Source organism: Kogia breviceps, chromosome 8 (genome assembly GCF_026419965.1).
Source record: "Kogia breviceps isolate mKogBre1 chromosome 8, mKogBre1 haplotype 1, whole genome shotgun sequence".
Classification (NCBI taxonomy): Eukaryota; Metazoa; Chordata; class Mammalia; order Artiodactyla; family Physeteridae; genus Kogia; species Kogia breviceps.
The window spans coordinates 67,281,566-67,298,614 of NC_081317.1; the positions used below are offsets into that span (position 1 = coordinate 67,281,566).

Here is a 17,049-nt window from a genome sequence, read left to right on the forward strand (position 1 = left end):
TGGTCAGATTTTTTTGAGCAATTATGCAATGCATAGCATATGACCAGCGCTGAGTGTGCCCTGTTAAAATTAGCAGCAATCTACAAATTAGAACTACTCTATTCCATAGCTATATTTGTAACTAAGTGATTGTTGACTTTTTGCTTAAATTCAGAGCTACCCTAACTTCTTCCAGGTCTCTGATTTACCTGGTGGAGCTGAGGTAATCTGAGTACATTATGAAAACAAGCAAATAAATTATTGAAAAATGAACGTATTTGAACTTACAAGTTTACTGTCCATCTAGAAAACCTTAATGAACATATCAACTCAAACTATATTGAATTTTTTAAAGTTAAATTAGAAAGTGTTAAAAATTACCTCACCAAATACAGCAAACATAGGGTACAGAAAAAATAAAATAATCGTATAATTTTTGTGCTGTAATCTGCATTATATTCCAAAATATTCTTTCTGGAACTGTGGAATTCCATTGTTATTTTTCTTTTCTTTTTTGGTCTCTCTCGAGACACAGAATACAATCTCAAATTAAAATACTCAAGTAACTGGTTACAATCAAGCTATGTCCCAGAGGAGTCCAAAGTCAGTGGAGAAAGTGCATTGTAAACTTAGGATACTGTACAAGCCTAAAGTGATGCATTGAGGATTTTAATGTTTTCACCAGGATTTAGATAAAAAGTCATCAGTTCTCCCTCTCTTGTCAATGATATATCCATTCATTCATTATATTTTTAATTACTGATATATCAGACACAATATTAATTAATCTAACTATAATCTTATTTAGATTTGAAGGCTCATGCTGGGTTGTGAGAATATGGGTGATTTCAATTTTATTCTTAATATAATTTAGCACAGTGGCCATGCCTAGCTTTATAATAAAGACTTCAAATATTGACTAACCCTACCCAAGTATACAAAATGGTTTGAGGGAAAGAAAAAAGAGAGGAAAAAAAAAAACCACAAACAGCTGTAAAAGTGCCACGAACAGAGGGATGGGCAAATGGAGAAAAGTTGGTAAGGGTAAACCAGAGCTGGTGGGGTAAGGGGGTATTTCAAACAGGTGGGTGGGGAAAGGGGTGGAGCTTGGACCCTTGACTCAAGGTCTAAGTGGTAGCCAGACGGCTATAAAAGCTTGGTGGAGCTAGGCAGGGAAAGCAACCTAAAGGCCAGGATTGGCACACTGACGGAGGCTGGTAGGCTACAGCAGGTGCAGTATCTCGAGAAAGGCTAAAACGCTCAGAGCAGACGAGATCAGGTCCAGGATGCCGCGCCTGTTCTTGTCCCACCTGCTAGGGGTCTGGCTGCTACTGAGCCAACTTCCCAGAGAGATTTCAGGCCAGAGGACGAACGACCTTATTAAGGCATGCGGCCGAGAATTAGTCCGCCTCTGGGTAGACATCTGTGGCTCGGTCTCCTGGGGGAGAACGGCTCTGAGCCTGGAGGAGCCTTGGCTGAGATCCGGACCGCCAGCAGGTGAGAGCACCCAACCCCCGCCCCCGACCTGCCACTCCGCACTTCCCATTGGTTGCTGTCCGGCTGCCAAGCAATCGGAAGGGCGGCCCACATGACTCTGAAGCTGCCGGTGCCTAAAAGTTTGGGATTTTGCCTCGTAACTTGCTTTCTAGTCAGGATTCCACCCGGGATTACACCACAGGGAGGGAACGCAGCGGGAACAGCAAGTGGCCTTACCTGAGAGGTACTTGGTGCCTTCACCTCCTGGCAGTCCGGGTGGCGGGGTAGGGAGGGAGAAGGAGGAAGCTACAGAGGGAGGTAAGTGCTCAAAGACCCACAGTAGACGGGGCGTACTCAGCCCTGAGGATCCTTACTCAGGCCAGAGGATAAGTCCGAGGGCAGGACTGAAGGCTTGCTGGTGGATGGGGCAACTGGACAGGGCATCTTAACTTGAGATGACAGGGGGCAAACAGTGAGGTGTGAGCTGGTTATCAAGCGTATTTGCGCACCAAAGGGCATAGGGCAGAGACCTATGATAGGGTCCTTAAGTGTAAACATAAAAGAGGGCCTTAAATTTAACGACCCTTCTTCTTTGTTTAAAAAAAAAAAAAAGCAAGCTCGTCTGTGGCCCATGCCATCGAAAACTTACTCTTTTATTTTTATTTGTTAACTTCACCAAAGGGGAGGACCTAGCCTCCCACTTCTTTGAACTGACTCTTGAAGTTCATGTGTGAGAGAAGGGATTAAAGAGAAAGAAAAGGGCCTGATGGTCTACAAGAGAAACTAAAGGGGAACAAGAGTCAAGGGAAGTTTGCCCTTCAGCCAAACAAGCAGAAAACGTGATTGATGCTTCAAGCATTTAGAAGCTGCAATGGATTTTCTTTAAAAAAGCAAGATCTCAGAATTAAATCTGGAATTTTTTCTAAAAAACACCGTTAAGTTATAAAGCATTTATAGAGATAAATTGGAAGTTAAGTTTAAGTAACAATGGAAGCTTTCACTGAGGTATAGCCTAATCTAATCATTGTAATGGGTCATGTTAAAATCAGAGAGGGCAAGCTCAATTATGAATAACTGTTTTATATTTCATAACACATGCAATTTATGATAAATTACAACTATATTTATAGGCTATATGCATATCCTCTATATAAGTGTCCCTCATGTAAAATCATTGCGCACACTAAGTACATGTACTGCCCTTTTATGGGACTTAAAATATGATTATAAAAAAATATGATTATAAAGTTTTTTACCTAAGTTTTCTACATTGTTGGTCAGAGACTGATTTATTTAATGCAAGTTTTTACATACTTCTTGTATAATATTAATAGAAGAGTACCACAGAGTTTAGGAATTCACTGACTCAAAGTAGGCAAGACCAGATTGCATTTGCTTCATTGTTTCACTTTTTCTCAATAAATAATATGATCATATTAAAGACTGAAAAATATACATAAATACAATAATAAAAATGAAAAGCACCATTAGATATTAAAGACTGAAAAAAATCTGTGAATTTAATGAGAAAATGAAAATATCTATATTAAATGAGGAAATGGAAAGCAATATTAATATTTGGCAATAGGTATGTGTATCTCCTGCATTTTCATTTAACATTATATTGTGAGCATTTTCTCACGTTGTTAGACTCCAAAAAGATAATTTAAAATTTCTTTCTGGTATTCCACGTCATAAATCTACCACATATATTTAACCATTCTTAGTAGACATTTAGGTTGTCTCCAGATTGTTGCTTAAAAATGGTTTTCTGACTACATTTATACCTATCTAGATATTTGGCCAAATTTCTATTTCTGTAGAAAAGGATAGTGATTTTAAAATATTTTTAAATAACTGTCTTCGTCACTGCTCAATACATAATTTGACTGGAAATAATCTAAGAAAATATTGCCTGCAAGTGAAGATCAGGGAAGAGTTTAAATTACTAGTTAAGAATCACTTTGGAAGTAAATGTCAATAATCTGTGATTCATGAGGTTTAAAACCTCTATTGTTTGATAGTTTCTGTTTTTACGTTATTAAATTGTTATTTTCCCACAATGCGTGCAGAAATAATACTCACTGTACCGTTTTAAAAACAAGATAGATTTATTTATTTATTTATTTTTTGCGGTACACGGGCCTCTCACTGTTGTGGCCTCTCCCATTGTGGAGCCTGCGCCACCAGGGAAGCCCCCAAGATAGATATTTTTAATTGAAGAAGTCTATGTTAGTAAGAGTTTAGTCCAAAATATACTGATTAGGAGGCATTTGTATGAATTCAGGTTGATTAGGATATTATCTTTTAGACTCCAGAACCTAAAGTTGTTGTGAATTGCAAAATGTTTCAAAATAAATTAAAAAAATAATTTTAACAAAGAGTACAATGCAGGCAACAAAAGCAAAATTAGACAAGTGAGGCTACATCACTCGAAAATACTTCTGCACAGCAAAGGACATACTCAATAATGAAGGGGCAACCTATGAGATAGGAGAAAATATTTGCAAGCCATGTACCTGATAAGGGGTTAATTTCCAAAATATATAAAGAACTCCTACAACTCAATAGCAAAAAAACTAATAACCTGGTTTTAAAATGGGCTAAAGACTTGAATAGACATTTCTCCAAAGAAGACATACAAATGGCCAACAGGTATAAGAAGCAATGCTGTATATCACTAATCATCAGGGAAATGGAAATCAAAACCACAATGAGCTATCACTTCACACCTGTCAGGATGGCTATTATCAAAAAACAAAAGAAAAGTGTGGTTAAGAATGTGGAGAAATTGAAACCCATGTATAGTATACTGTTGGTGGGAAAGCAAATTTGTGCATTCACTATGGAAAAGAGTGTGAAGGTTCCTCAAAAAAAAAAAAAAAAAGAACTACCATATGATCAGCAATCCCACTTCTGGGTATTTATTCAAAAGAACTGAAATCAGGATCTTGAAGAGACATTACCACTCCCATAATCACTGCAGCAATATTCACAATAGCCAAGATGTGGAAACAACTTAAATGTCCATCCACAGATGAATGAATACAGAAAAAGTGGTATATACATACAATGGAGTATTATTTGGCCTTAAAAAAGGAAATCCTAAAATATGCAACAACATGGATGAACCTGGAGGACATTATGCTAAGTGAAAAATGCCTGTCTCAGAAGGACAAATACTGCTTGATTCCACTATTATAAGTATCTAAAACAGTCAAACTCATAAAAGCAAAGAATAAATGGTGGTTACCAGGATTGGGAGGAGGGAAAAATGGGGAACTGCTAATTATCATGTATAAAATTTCAATTATGCAAGATGAATTGGTTCTAGAAATCTGATTTATAACACTGTACCTATAGATAATCGTGGTGTATTGGGCACTGAAAATTCTGTTAAAAGGGTAGATCTCACGTTAAATGTTCTTACCAAAAATAATTTTTAAAAAAAGATATATGGGAACTCTGTCACATTTTTGTGAATTTTCTGTAACTTTAAAAATGTTTCGGGCTTCCCTGGTGGCGCAGTGGTTGAGAGTCCGCCTGCCAATGCAGGGGACACGGGTTCGTGCCCCGGTCTGGGAAGATCCCACATGCCGCGGAGCAGCTAGGCCCGTGACCCATGGCCGCTGAGCCTGCGCGTCCGGAGCCGGTGCTCCGCAAAGGGAAAGGCCACAACAGTGAGAGGCCCGCGTACCGCAAAAAAAAAAAAAAAAAAAAAAGTGTTTCAAAATAAAAAGTTTTTAAATTGAAAAAAAAAAGTGTCAAAAACAACCTATGAATAAATGTAATAGAAACTACAAATGTTTTGCCTGATTCATTAACTGGCTTTAAGTATATGGAAAGTTACAATCAGCTTTTCTTTGTATTCAATAAAGCTCCAATTAGAGAAGGTTTAAGTTAGAGCAAGGAGACTTTTTATGAGGAGATTGAATTGAATTTAAGATGTCTTACTGAGGGAAAATGTTAACATTTCTGACTACAAAAAAATGGTATAAATTCTCATCTGTCATTGTCAGTTTGGAACTTGAATGAGAGAAAACATTAGGAGGAAAAATAAAATGTTAGAGTATTGTTTTCTTTCCACTGAAAACTCCAATTGTTGAAGTTTGTTGTTGGCTGAGATTCTTGCTACAGAACTCATAGGAAGTAAACAAGCGGAGACCATTCCTGCCTGAGTGAGGGAGCATGGTTTTCTCTGATCTGTAGGCATCAGTGGTTGCCCAGGAATCCACCTTCCATGCTTAGATTTATATCTCTTGACCTCATTGTTTCCAGTATTTCAGGAAGAATGTCTTATTATAAGCTGAAATGGACAGTTTTGCTGTCCATGAAAAACAGCAAGTAGTGATCCAGGTTTACACTATAAACTTCATCTGTGTTTCAACTTTTTTTTTGGTGCTATAACTCTCAAAATTGTGTAATGGGGATAGGTAAGGTTAGGATAGAATTTACCTGAAGTTTTCTGAGGGCAGGAAAGATGTTTTCTTTTTATTTATATCTCTAATCTGGCAGAGCCAGAGACATGGAAACTATCAATGGATGTTCAACTGAACTGAATGGGTGTAAAGAAGGAAGATGTCAGCAGGTCCCTGAAAGTTCCCAGTCCAAGTCTCAACCTTCATGTATATCCAATCCTGGGATGCTACTTAAGACCAGGCTCCCTTCCTAGGGAACACACAGAACTTGCATAGTTTATGATCTACAACATTGGAACAAAAACCATACACAGTAGTTAGTAGACACACACCACAACAGATTTTTAAAAATCTCTTATAGTCAGTGATTTGTTGGTTAGTGTTCTTTTAACCCATTTCTCCATAAAGTAAAACATTACTGATTTGCGGTAAATACTCTAGGGAAGAGAAATTATTAAATACATGTATGAGGAGCATCAGAGACTGGTATCTTCTGCCTGCTAGATCAGAGCAGTTGGAAATTCTGCCTTTTTAACTTAACCCTGAAGCAGTAACTTGCCACCATGGAACAGTTGATAATTTAAAATAATAAATATACTTTTCAAGGATTACTATCATAACTCAGAAGTTGCTTAGTCATGGAAATAAATTACTCAGGTAATAAAAATTCATCCGTGGTCAAACTGAGTGTTTTTGAGGATCAAGATGACTTCAGAAGTGTCAGAGATAAAAAAGTGCTATGGTGAAAGCATTAAAGGGACATGAGGAGAGATGACAAGGGTACGAGTGGAGTAAAGCAGAACCTTGGTAATGTTGTTTAACCTGCCCAACTATAATAAACTAAGCTTTTTAGATATCGGGAAACTTGCTGATTCTGTTTTATTGTAGAATTCTATTGAGGCAATGCTTTCCTTTGTGTCTATGCAAAATTTTATAGTTTTCCTGATGTACTTTAACATGAATATTTTTTCTCTTCCCCCTCTTTTTAAAATTAGAAATCATGCCACCCTCCATCACCAAAGATGCAGAAACCTTAAAGATGCTGTTGGAATTCGTTCCTAATTTGCCACAGGAGCTGAAGGCAACACTGTCTGAGAGGCAGCCATCACTGAGAGGGCTACAACAATCTGCATTAAAGGATTCAAATCTTAACTTTGAAGAATTTAAGAAAATTATTCTTAATAGACAAAATGAAGCAGAAGACAAAAGTCTTTCAGAATTAAAAAACTTAGGCTTAGATAAACATTCCCGAAAAAAAAGACTGTTCCGTATGACTCTGAGTGAGAAATGTTGTCAAGTAGGTTGTATCAGAAAAGATATTGCTAGATTATGCTGAGATGAAGCTGTGTATTTCATCAAATGTTCACATGTATTCTCACTGACACATTCACTGATGCCTCTGTCACCCCACTGATTACTAGAATATGAGAAATTATTTTTAGTGTTTAGGTTTTTCATTTAATGTATAAGAAAATGTCCCTTGCATTATTGTAGTTTCTGATAATAATACTTTTTATGTGAGATTTTTGTTTTTTATTAATGATATAATTGTTATTGCTTTTTTAATGCTACTAACTTAAAATGACAATAAAATCTTTATCACTTTAGCCACACACAATAACTCAAAGAAAATTTTAGAACTAGATAGCTTAGTAAAATGCTATGTCTTGCATAAGTGAGAATGGACAAGTCTATTTTTGAAATTTGTATCTGATAAATTATAATCTGTCACCATTTTCCTTCCAAACATAATGCCCAAATGTTCTTTCACAACTTAATATCAAATGAATTATTTTAATAGCAAAAAATAAATAAAAATTTAAAAATAACTTACACAAAACCTAACAAGAGGTACATAAAATGGACCAAAACTTTTTAATTGACATTAACTCTTAGATCAAATATGCAGTCACAAGATTTGAACTTTTCTAGTAGATTTTAAAATATTTTTTGTGTCTTACTGAACTATTAATTGCAAAAAAATCAGATTGGGCCCTAAATCAATTTAATTTAGTTGAGGCCATATAAACTGAAGTATTTTTCAAAGTAGGGTTCTTACCTTAATTCTACTGTCTAAAACACTACAAAGTAAATTATAATTTTTTTAAGGAGAAAAATGAATATATAATACATATAAAAGAGAATAAACAATTCAGTGTCATATATTATAGAAAAACTGTATTAGCAAGGGAACATACTTTTTTCGCTATTTTAGAATTTACATACCATTTCTGTAACAAAATAACTGTGAAATGATATGAAAAACTGTTAGTATAGTAAATTAACAGAGTTATCATCTTAGTGTTTAGCCAGTTCCTTTGATTTACATACACTTAAATTTTTAGGCAGCATTTATAGAAAAAAGTGAACTTAAATAGCAATTTAATCTCCATCAAATGTCTGTAAATAGAATTTAAAAGGATTAAAACAGCAACTCCCATATTTCAAATTCCCATACATGATTAATCATAATCAGGCCTCCAACTAAGGCCACCTTGTAAAACTTCATAAAAGGCTGTGGAACCTCAGAGGCCATAAGCCACCTTGGACAAAGCCTGGAAGAGTGCCATCTGAAATGGAAAACCCAACACAGGAGAACAAGGGCAATGACCAGGAAGCTTACAGCCCAGAAAGGACAAAGAGGCATCCCCAGATACAAGAGGCATCTCCCCAGACCCTGCCCTGGCCCATGTCCCTCATCTGCTTCTCCACAAAAGCCCTGAAGACAGGACTCCTAGCCCAAGAATCTGTATTCACTACCTCTGATGATATCACTTTTCAAGTGCTACAGAGACAGTCTGTGGTTAACCATCTACTATAAATACTATGATAATAAGTTAACATCTTTAAGATATCTAATTCTTGGGCTGCTAAAGTCCTCCTAAAACTCTCATGAGAAACTGATGATTGTATGCTTAATTTATTTCTCATATAAAAAATTTACTCAGGGGGCTTCCCCAGTGGCACAGTGTAGGGGACACAGGTTCAAGCCCTGGTCTGGGAAGATCCCACACGCTGCGGAGCAACTAAGCCCATGCGCCACAATTACTGAGCCTGCGTCCAGAGCCCGCGAGCCACAACTACTGAGCCCACATACTGCAATTACTGAAGCCCACACGCCTAGAGCCCGTGCTCCGCAACAAGAGAAGCCACCACAATGAGAAGCCCGTGCGTAGCAGCTAAGACCCAATGCAGCCAAAAAAAAAACACCCTGTTTATATATATATATGTATCAGGGAGGATTGTGTTCCCTGTAAATAAGAGAAAGCCCTACAACAGTGGCTTCAAAGAAGACTGTGGAGTGAACATCCAACACTGAATGATGCCAGCAGGCTCCTACCACCTTTCCAGTCAGCTCTGCTTAACATATAGGTCTTCCTCCTTATGCACTTCTTTCTCCTCATGAGCCCAAGATGGCTGCTGCACATCTAGATCTGTGTACATTTTAGGACATAAGAAGGCTTAGTGCCTGGATCAGAAAAGCAAAGGCTTTGCCAGAAACCTCCACATGTGTGCTTATTTCACATTAGCCAGAACTGTGTCACATGGATACTACTACCAGCAAGAGACATTGGGAAATCATTTCTACCACTTAGAGACTAAAGAGTTGAGGTAGGCAAGGGAAAAGGGTCTAGAAAGGAGATTGGATCAGTCAACCTACAGTTTTGCTCATACTTGCTGTTCTTGTACCTACAATGTCTGTTTCAAATACATTAATCTTGGGCTTCCCTGGTGGCGCAGTGGTTGAGAGTCCGCCTGCCAATGCAGGGGACACGGGTTCATGCCCCGGTCTGGGAAGATCCCACATGTCACGGAGCGGCTGGGCCTGTGAGACATGGCCGCTGATCCTGCGCGTCCAGAGCCTGTGCTTCACAACGGGAGAGGCCACAACGGTGACAGGGCCGCATACCGCAACAAACAAACAAACAAAAAAAACCCCAATACATTAATCTTTATTTATTAACTTTCACCATTAAGATGAACTCCAACTGGAGTTGGATCCAAATGATATGAAAAAAAGAAAGAAGTCTTTGGAATCCAGTAGACATGGGTAGGAATGCTCTAGCACTTACCAGCTACATGCATGGACACATTTAATATTTTGCTATTTTTTTTTTAACATCTCTATTGGAGTATAACTGTTTTACAATAGTGTGTTAGTTTTTCCTTTACAACAAAGTGAATCAGTTATACATATACATATGTTTCCATATCTCTTCCCTCTTGCGTCACCCTCCCTCCCACCCTCCCTATCCCACCCCTCTAGGTGGTCACAAAGCACAGAGGTGATCTCCCTGTGCTATGCGGCAGCTTCCCACTAGCTATCTAATTTACATTTGGTAGTGTATATATGTCCCTGCCACTCTCTCACTTAGTCACATCTTACCCTTCCCCCTCCCCATAACCTCCAGTCCATGCTCTAGTAGGTCTGTGTTTTATTCCCATCCTATCACTAATCTCTTCATGACATTGTTTTCTCTTAGATTCCATATATATGTGTTAGCATACGGTATTTGTTTCTCTCCTTCTGACTTACTTCACTCTGTATGACAGATTCCAGGTCTATCCACCTCATTACAAATAACTCAGTTTCATTTCTTTTTATGGCTGAGTAATATTCCATTGTATATATGTGCCACATCTTCTTTATCCATTCAACTGTTGATGGACACTTAGGTTGCTTCCATGTCCTGGCTATCATGAATAGAGCTGCAATGAACATTTTGGTACATGACTCTTTTTGAATTATGGTTTTCTCAGGGTATATGCCCAGTAGTGGGATTGCAGGGTCGTATGGTAGTTCTATTTTTAGTTTTTTAAGGAACCTCCATACTGTACTCCATAGTGGCTGTATCAATTTACATTCCCACCAGCAGTGCAAGAGTGTTCCCTTTTCTCCACACCCTCTCCAGCATTTATTGTTTCTAGAGTTTTTGATGATGGCCAATCTGATCGGTGTGAGATGATATCTCATTGTAGTTTTGATTTGCATTTCTCTAATGATTAATGATCTTGAGCATTCTTTCATGTGTTTGTTGGCAATCAGTATATCTTCTTTGGAGAAATGTCTATTTAGGTCTTCTGCCCATTTTTGGATTGGTTTGTTTGTTTTTTTTGTTATTGAGCTGCATGAGTTGCTTATAAATTTTGGAGATTAATCCTTTGTCAGTTGCTTCATTTGCAAATATGTTCTCCCATTCTGAGGGTTGTCTTTTGGTCTTGTTTATGGTATCCTTTGCTGTGCAAAAGCTTTTAAGTTTCATTAGGTCCCATATGTTTATTTTTGTTTTTATTTCCATTTCTCTAGGAGATGGGTCAAAAAGGATCTTGCTGTGATTTATATCATAGAGTGTTCTGCCTATGTTTTCCTCTAAGAGTTTGATAGTGTCTGGCCTTACATGTAGGTCTTTAACCAATTTTGAGTTTATTTTTGTGTGTGGTATTAGGGAGTGTTCTAATTTCATACTTTTACATGTAGCTGTCCAGTTTTCCCAGCACCACTTATTGAAGAGGCTGTCTTTTCTCCACTGTATATCCTTCCCTCCTTTATCAAAGATAAGGTGACCATATGTGTGTGGGTTTATCTCTGGGCAATATTTCTCTTTAAAAAGCTGTCTTTCTTTTGTTTTGACTGAAAACATTTTAATTTCTGAGTTAACAGACATTATTTTTTAAATGAAGTATAATTGCTGTACATTATGTTGCAGGTGTACAATACAATGATTCACAATTTTTAAAGGTTATGCTCCACTTATAGTTATTATAAAATATTGATTATATTACCTGTGTTGTACAATATTTCTATATAGCTTATCTTATGCATAATAGTTTACCTCTTACTCCCCTACCCCTACAGTGCACCTCCCCATTTCCCTCTCCCCTCTGGTAACCACTAGTTTCTTCTCTATATCTGTGAGTCTGCTTCTTTTTTGTTACATTCACTGGTTTGCTGTATTTGTTAGATGCTACATAGGAGTGATATCATACAGTATTTGTCTTTCTTGACTTTTCATTTAGCATAATACCCTACAAGTCCATCCATGTTGCTGCAAATGGCAAAATTTCATTCCTTTTTATGGCTGAGTAGTGTTCCTGTAGTATGTGTGTTTGTGTGCGTGTGTGTATGTATGTATACAACATCTTTATCTATTCATCTGTTAATGGACACTTAGGTTGCTTCCAATTGTAAATAACGCTGCCATGAACACTGGAGTGCACGTATCTTTTTGAATTAGTGTTTTTGTTTTTTTCAGATATATACCCAGGAGTGGAATTGTTGGGTAATATGGTAGTTCTATTTCTAGTTTTCTGAGAAACTTCCATACTGTTTTCCACAGTGGCTGTACCAATTTACATTCCCAAAAACAGTGTATGAGGGTTCTCTTTAATAGACTTTATTTTTTAAAGCAGTTTTAGTTTACAGAAAAATATGGTGAAAAGTACAGAGTTCCAATTTGCCCTCTCATCCACAAATACAGTTTCCCCAATATTAACATCTTGAATTAGTGTGGTAAAATTGCATCAACTGATGAACCAATATTGATATATTATTACTAAGATCTGTGGTTTATATTAGGGTTCATTCTTTGTTGTACATTCTATGTTTTTTTAAAAAATTATTTGTTTTTAGATCAGTTTTTAAGTTCACAGAAAATTTGAGTGATAAGTACAGAAGGTTCATCTCCCCAGCTTCCCCCCAACATTTGTACATTTGTTTCATGTAGTATATCTGTTAGGATTGATGAAACACACTGACATATCATCATCAGCCAAAGCCCATAGCTTACATTGTGGTTCAAACTTGGGTTGTACATTCTACAGATTTTTGACAAGTGTTTAATGACATGTATCCATCCTTATAGTATCATACAGAACAGTTCCGTTGCCCTAAAAATCCCCTGCACTCCCTCCCTCCCCCCAGACCCTGGCAACCACCAATCTTTTTAGTCTCCACAGTTTTGCCTTTCCAGAAACTCATATAGTTATCACTCAGTATATAGTCTTTTCAGATTGTCTTCTTTCACTTAGTAATATGAGTTTAACATTCCTCCACGTCTTTTCAAGGCTTGATAGTTCATTTCTTGATAGCACTGAATAACACTCCATTATATGGATATACCACAGCTTGTTTATCCATTCACCTATTAAAGAACATCTTGGTTGCATCCAAGTTTGGGCAGTTATAAATAATTCTGCTATAAACTTTCGTGTGCAGGTTTTTTTGTGCAGGACATAAGTTTTAAACTCATTTGAGTAAATACCAAGGAACATTAACTGCTAAGTCATATGATAAGAATATGTTTAGTTTTGAAAAACTGCTAAACTGTTTTCCAGAGTGGCTGTACCATTTCGCATTTCCACCAGCAATGAATGAGAGTTCCTTTTACTCCACAACTCATCAGCATTTGGTGCTGTCAGTGTTCTGGATTTAGGCCAAACTAATAGGTAGTAGTATCTCATTGTTGTTTTAATTTGCAATTGCCTAATGATGTATGATGTTGAGCAACTTTTCAAATCCATCTTATTAGTTATCTGTATATCTTATTTGGTGAGGTGTCTGTTTAGATCTTTTGTCCATTTTTAAATTGGGATGTTTCTTCTCTTATTGTTGAGTTTTAGGAGTTCTCTGTATATTTTGGATACCAGTCATTTATTAGATATGTGTTTTACAAATATTTTGTCCAGTCTATGGGTTATTGTTTCATTCTCTCAAGAGTGTGTTTCTAATTTTAGGTTCTAATTTTAATTAAGTCCAACTTACCAATTTATATTTTCATAAATCATGCTTTTGGTATTATATCTAAAGTCATTGACAAACCCAACATCATTCAGATTTTCTCCAGTGGTATCTTCTAGGAGGTTTATAGCTTTACACTTTTTTTATTGTGATAAAATACACATACCATAAAATTTACCATTTTAATGATTTTTTTAAAATAGCATCCACCTCTGTGGGAGGTGTGGTTTTTTTGTTTTTTGGGCTGTGCTGGGTCTTAGTTGCAGCGTGTGGGATCTTTTACTTGCGGCATGCAGGATCTAGTTCCCTGACCAGAGATTGAACCTGGGCCCCCTGCACTGGGAGCGTGGAATCTTAACCACTGGACCACCAGGAAAGTCCCCCATTTTAACCATTTTTAAGTGTACAGTTCACTGGTATTAAGTACATTTACACTGTTGTGCAATTATCACTATTCATGTCCAGAGCTTTTTTATTATCTCACACAGAACCTCTGTACCCACTAAATAGAACTCCACATTCCACCCCTGCAAGCCTCTGGTAACCACTATTCTACTTTCTGTCTCTATGAAACTGCTTCTCTAGATCCTCATATAAGTAGGATCATACAATATTTGTCCTTTTGTGTCTGGCTTATTTCACTTAGCATAATGTTGTAAGGTTCATCCATGTTATAGCACGTATCAGAAATTCATTCCTTTTTATGGTGGAATAATGTTTCATTGTTTGTATGTACCACATTTTATTTATCCATTCATCCACTGATGGACATTTGGGTTGCTTCCACCTTTTGAATTTTGTGAATAATACTATGACCGCGGGTGTATAAATATTTAAGGTCTTGTTTTGAGTTCTTTTCAGTACATACCTCAGAATAAAATTGCTGGATCCTATGATCATTCTATTCTTAACTTTTTGAGGAACCATCATACTGTCTTCCACAGACGCTGTACCATCTTACATTCCCACTAGCAGTGCCCACGAGTTCCAATTTCTCCACATGCTTGCCAACACTTATTTTTGTTTTGTTAATAGCCATCCTAATGGATGTGAAGTGAAATCTCATTGTGTTGATTTGCATTTCCCTAATGACTAGTGATGTTGAGCATCGTTTCATGTGCTTAGTGGCCATCTTCTTTGGAGAAATGTCTATTCAAGTCCTTCACCTTTTTTTTTTTTTTTTTTTTTTTTTTTTTTTTGTGGTATGCGGGCCTCTCACTTTTGTGGCCTCTCCCATTGTGGAGCACAGGCTCCGGACGCGCAGGCTCAGTGGCCATGGCTCACAGGCCCAGCCGCTCCGCGGCATGTGGGATCTTCCTGGACTGGGGCACGAACCCATGTCCCCTGCATCCGCAGGCGGGCGCTCAACCACTGCACCACCAGGGAAGCCCCCCTTCACCTATTTTAATTGGTTTATTTGTTTTTATGTTGTTGAGTTGTAGGAGTTCTTTACGTATTCTAGATGTTAATACCTTTTTCAATATGTAATTTGAAAATATTTTCTTCCATTCTATGAGTTGCCTTTCACTCTATTGATAGTCTTTATTATTATTTTTTTGCTTAAACAACAAAATTTATTTTCTTATAATTCTGGAGGATCAAGTTACTGTCAGGTTTGGCTTCTGGTGAGCCCTCTCTTCCTGGCTTGTAGATGCCGTTTTCACATGGCCTCTTCTCTGCAAGTGCATGGAGAGAGGGAGATCTTTGGTGTCTCTTCGTCTTCTTACAAGGATCACACCTCCACCCTTACAATTTCCTTGAAACTTAACTATCTCCATTAAATGCCTTATCTCCAAATATAGTCACATTACAGGTTAGAACTTCAACACATGAAAGGGGGGTGGGGGACACACAGTTCAACCCATAATAATAACCATTTTTATTTGCAGATCTTGTTTTAATATTTATTTTTTATTGGAGTAAAATTGCTTTATAATGTTGTGTTAGTTTCTTCTGTATCATATATTTGCAGACTTTTTAATGATGGCCATTCTGACTGGTGTGAGGTGGTACCTCATTGTAGTTCTGATTTATATTTCTCTAATAATTAGGGATGTTGAGCATCTTTTCATGTACTTGTTGGCCGTCTGTATGTCCTCTTCGGAGAAATGTCTATTTAGATCTTCTGCCCATTTTTCTATTGGGTTGTTTGTTTTTTTCTTGTTGAGTTGTATGAGTTGTTTGTATATTTTGGAAATTAAGCCCTTGTAGGTCTCATCACTTGCAAAGATTTTCTCCCAGTCTGTAGGTTGCTTTTCATTTTGTTTATGGTTTCATTTGCTGTACAGAAGATTGTAAGTTTGACAAGGTCCCATTTAAACTTTTTGCTTTTATTTCTATTGCCTTGGGAGACTGACCTAAGAAAACATTGGTATGATTTATGTCAGAGAATGTTTTGCCTATGTTCTCTTTAATGACAACCACCATTTTTAATGAAGTCAAACCTCCTCCCCAGGAAAACAGCTCTAACTTACCAGTTGCCTAACTTTCAATGTTGTGCATTATCTGTATGAAAAGTGTTCTTTCCAATTTGGATTTGGCAGAAACTTCAAAACACACAGATAGTCTAGTAGCATCTGCACCAGGTTTCAGAGGGTTGACAGTTCTCCCTGTTGATAGTCTTTTGATGCATAAAAGATTTTAAGTTTTAGTCAAATTTATCAATTTTTTCTTTGTTTCCTATGCTTTTGGTGTCACATCCAAGAAAGCATTCCCAAATCATTTGTCATGAAGTTTTTCCCCTGTGTTGTCTTCTGATAGATTTATACTTTTAGCTCTTACATTTAGGTCTTTGATCCATTTGAGTTAATTTTTTATATGATATAAGGTAAGGGTCAAACTTCATCCATTTTCATGTGGATATCCAGATTTCCTACATTTTTTATTGAAAAAAAGTCATTTCCCCATTGAATGGTCTTGGCACCTTCTCAGAAATAATTTGAACATATGTGTGAGGGTTTATTTCTAGGCTCTGTATTCTATTCCTTTGATCTTATTTCTAGGCTCTGTATTCTATTCCTTTGACCTATATGTCCTTTCTAATGCCACTACAACAATGCTTTGATTACTGTAGCTTTGTAGTAAGTTTTGAAATCAGGAAGTATGAGACCTCCAATTCTATTCTTTTTTTCAAGATTGTTTTGGCTATTCAGGGTCCCTTGTGATCTCATATGAATTTCAGGAGGTGTTTTTCTATTTCTGCAAAAAAATCATTGGGATTTTGATAGGGATTGCACTGATTCTGCATATTGCTTTGGGTAGTACTGACATCTTAACAATATTAAGTCTTTCAACCCATGAACAGCAGATGTCTTTCCACATAGTTATGCCTTCTTTAGTTTCTTTCAGCAATATTTTGTAGTTTTCAGTATACAAATCGTTGACATCCTTTATTAAGTTTATTTGTAAATATTATTCTTTTTGATGCTATTTTAAATG

General features: G+C 36.9%; 1 protein-coding gene across 1 annotated transcript; it reads left to right on the forward strand.

Annotated features, from left to right (window-relative positions):
* Window positions 1-1,265: 1,265 nt before the first annotated feature.
* On the forward strand, window positions 1,266-7,209 carry LOC131761301 (prorelaxin). The gene is made up of 2 exons (XM_059071931.2): window positions 1,266-1,476; window positions 6,869-7,209. The coding sequence occupies exons 1-2, from the start codon at window positions 1,266-1,268 to the stop codon at window positions 7,207-7,209; spliced, it is 552 nt and encodes a 183-aa protein (XP_058927914.1).
* Window positions 7,210-17,049: the final 9,840 nt, after the last annotated feature.